The following is a 7,831-nucleotide window of genomic DNA, read 5'->3' as shown; positions in this document are numbered from 1 at the left end:
CTGTGGGATATCCTTTTGGATCTTGGATTAATCAGAGAGATCTCTTTCTGAGGCAGGATGGGAGGGATCTGGCTCTTGTTGCATTGCCGTTGACCACAGGTATAGAGTAGTAGTAGTTCCCCCTATCTGCTAAGAATCATACAGAACTCTGGTCACACTCCCTTGGAGTGATGCCCAGAAATCCATGGGCCGACCCTTTCTTTCCTGGTCCTGGGGATCCAGAATTCAAAGTGTTAATTAGCTTTTAATTATCTTGATTGTAATTGGCCATCATAATCAAAGACTCAACCATTGTTGGGGCTGCAGTGATGGAAAGTAAGGGTTTGGATGCAAGACCAGCTGGGACACAGGCAAGAGTGGCTCTTGCTTCCATTTCCTGGAGCATCTTGTGTCCTGCTGGAACACTCCTCCACACCCAAATTTAACAGATCCTCCAACTGGAAATGGGGCTTGCTCAAATGATGAAGAATATGCTTGCATTGTCAGAGACCTGGGTTTGATCCTTGGATAGGGAAGATCCCCCTGGAGAAGGGCATGGCAACCCACTCCAGTATTCTTGCCTGGAGAATCTCCATGGACAGAGCCTGGCAACCTACAGTCAATGGAGTTGCAGAGTCAGACAGAACTGAGCAACTAACACTATGGTCCACTATGGTCTAGCTGGAAAAGTTACTGTGTTTTATTTCTAAATCATACTGTTTGGCTGATTAGCTATTCCACATCCTATTGAGGTGCCTATCCTCTGACATGCCCTGGGCCACAAAGCAGTCAACCGCATCCCACAGTGGAGGGTGGAAGAGTGTCTGGGGGCAATAATGTGAGACATTTCTGCCCTGCCATCACAGTGCAAACAGCTGCCAGGCCCTGCGAGCTCTGTCCTGTCCCTCAGGCCCATCCTGCAGCCCAACACATGGGGCTCCTCACACCCACTCACCTCCCAAATGAAGAACTGAGGCCACAGGCCTTGGGCATCTTCCCAGGACCACGTGCTAGTGATGGCTGGGGTGGGCTCAGAGCCCTGGTCTCAATTCCTCTGGAGCCCCCAGCCTTCCCGCCCACCTCAGTCCACAGCCCGACCTTCCAACTTCTCATGCCTTCCTCTTCTCAGTGCTACACAATGCCTCTGAGGTGACAAAAAGCAGGCCTGCGGAAGGAAGGGGATGAGGAGAACCAGTAGCACTGTGGGGCTGCTCTGGGGTTTGCTGAGAACTGACTCTGCCGGGGGCTGGTGTCTCTGTCCAGTCCCAGCGCCTCCCGCATGAGGGCAGAGCCCTGTCCCTGCTGCTGCCATGGGGCCTCCTGCCCAACTGAACCTGCCAGGCTGACCAGCTCATCACTCAGCAGGAGGGAGGAGGGCCTGACTGTATGGTCCCAGTGCCTAGTGGGATAAGGCCCCTACAGGAGCATCCTCTGATACGGGAAGGAAGGTAACACAGGCAGACCGCTGAGGCTCCAGGTCTCCCCAGCTGCAACGAGGGAGGGGAGCATCTGGAGAGCCTTTGGGCTGTGGATGCCGAGGCTGGGCCACCAAGCACAGGGGCAGGAAAGCCAGGCTGAGAAAGGCAGGCCTTGGACGTCATGAGGGCTTGTGTGTGCACAACACAGTGTCCCAAGCCACAACTGACAAAACCAACTTGGTGCCACGCAACCCCACTGCCAGGGCCTGGGTGGTGCCTGGAGGAGGGGGACCAGAAAAGGCAGCTCTCTCAGGACCCAGGGGGCGAGGAAGGGCCCTGAATTGGGGGAGTAGGGGCAGGAAAGGCCACCTAGCCAGGCTGCCTACAGATGCCACGGCCTTCAGTCCCCTTTTAGAGGAGCCGCCAGTGGGCCCCACTGATGTTCACAGCCTCCAGGGTCGTGTCCTAGTCAGAGGAATCAACCTGAAGGAATGCTTTGTCAACCTATTTAGAAGAAGAAAGGCCATGGAGAAGCCCAAGTCGAGGCCTGGAGCTCATCCAGGCTGCCAGTCCTTAGGCAGAAAGGCCCCTGGGAGAGCTTCTTTCACACTCTTAGCTCTCCCCTTTCAGACACCAGGCAGTGGCCCTCACACAAGGCAAATGACCCTGCTAGTGGCAGAACTGGGAGACAGTGCCCTAGGGTCCTTGAACATGGGCCTTTCCAAGGTGCTGGTCTGATCCCTACATGGTGATGTTGAAGAACAGTGGCCCACAAATGCCAGAGTACACACATCTCCAAACCCACTGCTCTACTGTCCATGTGCAGTGAAGACCGGTGACTCTCATTCAGGTTTCCTCCAGTCCCACACCCCAATTCCCATCCATTTTCAAATATAGGTAATTGGGGGCTTCCTTTGGTCACATCTAGCTCAACAAGTCAGGCTTGTCCCTGGGAGTGAGTGTGTATAAAAGAGGCTCTTTCAAAAGTGCCTAAGCTGTGAGCCAACAAAATCATTCATTGTACCTGCCATCTGGGTAAGGGAGAACAGGTCCACAGTGGTGGTGGGGACAGGGGCAGGGGTGGAGAAGATCAGAGCTAGCCTCGAAGAGAACCAGTGAAGTTCTTGTTTACCACTGAACAGGCTATATGTTGAACCCTCAAACAAGTCCTTCAAAGGGCAAGTACCCACAGATACCCAAGTTGGACGTGGGAGGCCAGGACCAGGGGTAGCAGAAGCCCAACTACCCCACTGACAAAAGGAAACAGGACTTTTGAGGCAGTCTCCAGGGAGGCTGAATCCAAGGTTCTGGGAAGGGGATAGGAGAAGCACATGCAGGTGTTCCAAAGTGAGCACTCTAGGGCCACGAGAGTGGTCTTTATGGGAAGAAATGGAAACTGAAGACAACAGCCTGTGATCTGCAGTGGGATGAGGTCTGGGGGTGGGCAGAGCTTGGAAGGTGCAAGCTCAGCAGAGCGCCAGCATACCCTGCCGCACAGCATCCTGGAGAGTCTGTGTCTCAGGTGCTTGGGGGAAAGTCAAGTGGAACCTGAGGTCGTTTCCACTGTGCTCGAGCACAGCCCTGAACTGGGGAGAGCTAGACCTGGGTGGCAGTGAGGGCAGGACAACAGAACTCTAACTTTGGGGCCATCTGAGCGGGGCCTACCAACCAGCAGCACCAGCCAGAAGAGAGCAAAGCCAGAAGAGGGGGAAGGATGGGGGGCCACCAACTCAGGCTAGGCCAATCAGCCCACTATGGACCCCATCTTCTGGGAGGGACAGTCGCCAGGGGCCCATCTGACCCCTGGGGTCTCTCTTGGTGGAAGCTGATCTAGAACTCGCCAGAACTTTAGCAGAAGCCAGCCACAGGCCTGTACCTTGCTAGTGAGGGGAATGGAGCCAGAAGCACGTTTGCCAACCCATCCAGGGCCTGGCCACAGATGGGAACCTTTGTAGGCAACCTGAAACATACTTTTGCATACTTTCAGACAAGAGACAAACTGGGAATCACATCTCCATCCCCGTCCCCCACTCCCCCACACTGGGCCAGGGCTGCTTCTCCACATCACCTCTGTGACATCATTAAACAATTAAGGAAGCTGACCATTTAATTGGCTGCCTGGCCCACGATACAGATTCTAGAATCTCCAAACAGTATTTATTGGGCACCACAACCCTGGTCTGAGGCCTTTCTGCCCTGAGCGTTCACTGGTTCGGTATTGCAGTGAATGTTCCTGAGCTAGACACTGTCTCCATGGCTAGTCAGAGTCCAGATGAGGCATGTGCAGCCCCACTGGCCCCATCAACTGATGGGGAGGCCACAGCAGGGGACCTCCCTGATTCCTCCCTGGATGCAAATGTGGATTCAGGGGAGGTTTTGGGGAAGCAGGGTGACCAAACTGAGAGCCCACATCGGGCTCCCAAGACAACCTGCCCCCACAGGGCCTGAACCCAGAAACAGCCAATGAGGAAGGGAACAACACTGTCCTTGGGCTGTCCTTCCCCAGGAAGCTCTGGAGGATCATGGAGGATGCGGCCTTCACCTCTGAGAGCTGGAATGACGAGGGAGACATGGTGGTCATCGAGACAGATCTCTTCCAGACAGAGTTCCTCCAGCACAGAGGCATGGACAGGATCTTCGACAAAGACAGCATCAAGAGTGTCATCTGTGAACTGAACCTGTATGGGTTCAGTAAAATCCACCCTTTGGATCACTCTGCAGGGAAGAACAGGATGATGGTAACATAGAAAGCCCTTCTGGGGAGACTAGACTAGACGAGCTGAGTGCTGAATGGGTTTCACTTCCCAGGAGAAGGTTTTTCTTGTGAGAGGGTGGTTAAACAAAGAGAAAGCAGGGCCTGTCTTATTCTAGTATCCACTTGGACAGGATCCACAGGTGTGACACCAGGCCCTGAGGGGCCACTTGATGTCACGGAGGGCCAGTAAAACCTCAAGCAAGGCCAGGCCCAAGGAAGCTGTAGAGAGCACACATGCTAGGGCCTCATAACCTGCCAGGAATGAAGAGACTTTGTCTCCATAGTAAGGCAAGGCTGGGATGGTGGTAGAGTGGAGGGCAGCGAGGAGGGGCTCTTCTCCCACACGATGGCTAAAATGATTCCTTTCAGATTTATCGCAACTCCAACTTTCAAAGAAACAAGCCTCTCCTCCTGCAGAACATCCAGAGAAAAGTCGACCCCAGAACAACTGCTCAGCCCGTCAGTGGAGCAACAACTACCCCAAAGAAAAAGAAGTGAGCAATGGTGACCAGACACTCTCCTCGATTCCATCACAATGAGTCCACCCAAGAGGCTGACAAGAAAGTTCAGAATGGAAACCCAACTGCTCATGGAAGCCCCAGCCGGCACTCACATGTGTTCTCTGGCCTTTGGTCTACGGGCAGTGTAGCCGGGTGGGCTAGGGCAAACCATCTCTCCAGTGAACAGGGCGGCCCCAGTGGAGAGGGTACATCCAGCAATGGCACGTCTGTACTCCTGGCTACCGCTGAAAGGGACAGTGCAGGGGAACTGCCCAAGAGCCCCCCACAGTATCCAGGTTATGGTTCGGTGATGACTCTGTACAACACCTGCCACTCCATCCTGATGGCGGCCCTTTTAGTCATGGCCCCAAATGAGGCCCTTGAGGTGGAGGAGGAGCAGGAAGAGTCCTCAGATTACAAGTGTGCCCTCTGTGAGCAGTTCAAGGACAACCCCAATCCCTGAGCTGCCAGGTCCCTAGGGACACTCAAAAGCACTCTCGTAATAAAAAATATATTTCTGGCTCTAATAAAGTACAGCAAAATTTCACAGGAGTAAATAAAGAATCAAAAGAGAGCTGCAAGTCTGTGTTCTTTCTGTCTGTCCATGCAATTCACACGACACTGGTGAGCCAGATGAGGCTGGAAGCCCACTCCCCAGGCAAGCTTTGGTCCAGTCCACATGGTCCCTTTTCATCTGAAGCAGCAGCATTTCACACACGGCCAAGGGTGCATGCAGCTCATGAGCCATGAGGCCAGCTCAGCTCAGGCTTGTCCCTGGCTGAGAGATGGTTTGCCCTGGGCCTTGGCTGCCTCTCAGCAGACGGCTCAACCGGGCTCCTGACCTTGGGGTTGTCACCTTCCATGAGTCATGCACCCTGAAGCAGAAGGGACTCCTCCTGGGTTCCCCGATGATGCCACAAGTTTCTGATCAGCAGCTGAGCATCTCCAGCTCCCAATCCAGGGCCGGCTCACTGGAAAGCAGTGTCACCTCACCCGCCAACGGCCTTACAAGCACATGACCCCAAAGACAAGTACAAGGTTTCCCCAAGGTGAACACCAGCCCTTGCCACTCTGCCCTCACAGGTGTATTTAGGAGCCTGTCTTTGGATGCAGAGCGGCCAGGCACTGTGTTCAACACACACATTTTGTGAGCCAAGGGACACTTTGCAGCAGGGTAAGGGTCACCTGCAAGGACAAACCACGGCTTGTTTCTGGGCCTGTGGGCCTCTCTGCCTGACAGAGTCCTCGCCGGCTGCTGATGCTCAGCCCAGCCCCCAGCCTTCCCCCATCACCCCTGGACACTGTTCCAACATTGGGGAGTTTGAACCAAAACAGAGAGGGAAAAACACTAACCGGTTTCCTAGCAACACATTTCTCTCAACCGCCCAGACCCAGCAGGGCCAAAACGAGTGGCAACATCATGTTTTCGTAAAGGTCAAAGCCCTGGAGACTCTCACTGAGGCCAGAGCAGCACGGCATGAGGGAAGTCCTGGCCCCAGACCCCATACCAAGTGGGCAGTGCACCCCAGGGTGGGGCCGATTCAGACTCAACCAGACAGGCACGTCCAGGGCCTGGTGGCAACTGGATAGTGTCACCATGAGCTGGTCTCTTGGTCACCTTCCTCTTAAGAACCCAGTCTGGACAGGCCTCCTGACCAAAGGGGATCAGGTGCTCGGGGATGTCCACCTGGAACATGTCCTTTCCAGCCCACCCCGGGATGGGCTGAAGCAGCCAGCAGGGGTTGGTAAGCACAGTCAGGTACTTCTGTCCCAGAGCTGGTAGCAGGGCTTGATTCTCCAGCTCCTTCACCTCGTCATGACCTATGTTTTCTGGGCACAGCAAAGTGTCCCCAGTGTCCACCAGACCTGTGTGCAAAGACAGGACACAGAAAGAGAGCAAGGTGATTCAAAGTCATGCCTGCTAGAGAGTAAGACCGTATCACGGAGAGGAACCAGGGTGAACTGGGTCCTCTGGCTAAGCATTTCAGATGGGCTCAGCTCAGCAAAGGGAATTTGGGGTGAGGCCAAGCAAGAGAGAGAGCCAAATGAAAGGGAGAGGCCTGGTGCTCCACGAACCCACCAGGACATGGGCAGCTCTCAGTCTGCCCACTGCAGGCTGCAGGGACAGAGCAGGAGGGCCCCGGTGGGGAGCTTGCGGACATCAGGTTCCCAAGCAATTCACCGACAGACAGGTGTTGCTGTGGGGCCTCACCCCTGGGGAGTCAGGGGACTTGCTCAAGCCTGGCTGCAGGCAGTGGGGTTAGGGAACCCAGGCTGGGTGCTGTGGTGCCTCTCATGGTCTCTGCTGGGCACACAGATACACATGGGGACACACACACACAGACATATGTACACTCACAGAGACAAGTGCCATGTGCAGATACGGACCCACCTCTGCCTTTCAGAGCACAAACGGGGACTGAGGCCCAAAGTGGTGATCAGGCACCTGGGGCCACTGTTTCCCAGTCCAGGAACCCTCGCTGCCCCTCTGAAGAAACCCCAGCCCCACCCCACTCCCCCACCAAACGGTTCAACAGAAAACAAACGAACACAACCCAGCTGAGATCCAGGGCAGCACCGGGGGCCGTGCAGGCAGCACGGGGCAGGGAATCAGTTGCCCATGATCACTCCATGGCTGAACTTGTCCCCATCCCACAGCAAGGCCTGTATCTGGGCGGGTCTCATCCCCAGCATCTGCTCCAGCAGCTCCCGCCAGGATGCGTCCTCCCAGTCCCGGTGTGCGATGTGGGCTGCTGCCAGGATACAGTGCCAGTGGCTGCATAGGATGGGCTGCCACCACATTTCCAGGATCTTGACACTGTTTAAGACGAAACCCATGGAAGGCTGTCGGGAGGACAGACAGCTGAACTTCATCTCCCCAGGCTCCCATGGCCTCATGTGGCTGCAGAAACACAGAACCACAAAGGCCAGGAACCTGACACAGAGGCCTCCAAGCTCACAGCCCTGGGCCAGACATCAGCCTCATGTGTCCGAGCATCCTCCAAGCCTGCTGACACAGAGGGGAGGGTCACAGAGGGCTGGCTCCTTCCATCCATCTCCATGTGGTCTGCTGACAGGGGGTGGTGACCCAGAAGACCCAGCCATGACTTGCAGTCCGTGTGGAGGTCAGAAAGGAGGGCAGGACAGTGGGAGAGAGGCACGAGGTGAGTTCCAAGACA

At 55.2% G+C, this 7,831-nt stretch overlaps 1 protein-coding gene and 1 pseudogene across 1 annotated transcript; one reads left to right on the top strand and one right to left on the bottom strand.

Moving 5' to 3' along the window:
- Positions 1–3,650: 3,650 nt before the first annotated feature.
- Positions 3,651–5,115, top strand: LOC128069378 (heat shock transcription factor, X-linked member 3-like; annotated as a pseudogene).
- A 990-nt stretch (positions 5,116–6,105) lies between these two features.
- EOLA1 (endothelium and lymphocyte associated ASCH domain 1) lies at positions 6,106–7,526 on the bottom strand. The gene is made up of 2 exons (XM_052662636.1): positions 7,271–7,526; positions 6,106–6,518 (listed from the first exon to the last, which is right to left on the bottom strand). Exons 1-2 carry the CDS (start codon positions 7,524–7,526, stop codon positions 6,106–6,108), a joined length of 669 nt encoding a protein of 222 aa, XP_052518596.1.
- Between the last annotated feature and the right edge of the window lie 305 nt (positions 7,527–7,831).

This window comes from Budorcas taxicolor, chromosome X (genome assembly GCF_023091745.1).
Source record: "Budorcas taxicolor isolate Tak-1 chromosome X, Takin1.1, whole genome shotgun sequence".
NCBI classification, from domain to species: domain Eukaryota; kingdom Metazoa; phylum Chordata; class Mammalia; order Artiodactyla; family Bovidae; genus Budorcas; species Budorcas taxicolor.
Note: the sequence above shows the minus strand (reverse complement) of the source record. Positions and strands in the feature narration are given on the sequence as shown.

Coding starts and splice junctions, on each gene's coding strand:
- EOLA1 (XM_052662636.1), bottom strand. CDS start 7,526: ATGAAGTTCAGCTGTCTGTCCTCCCGACAGCCTTCCATGGGTTTCGTC. Junction 6,519..7,270: donor CAGCCATGGAGTGATCATGG/GCAACTGATTCC, acceptor CTTTGCACACAG/GTCTGGTGGACACTGGGGAC.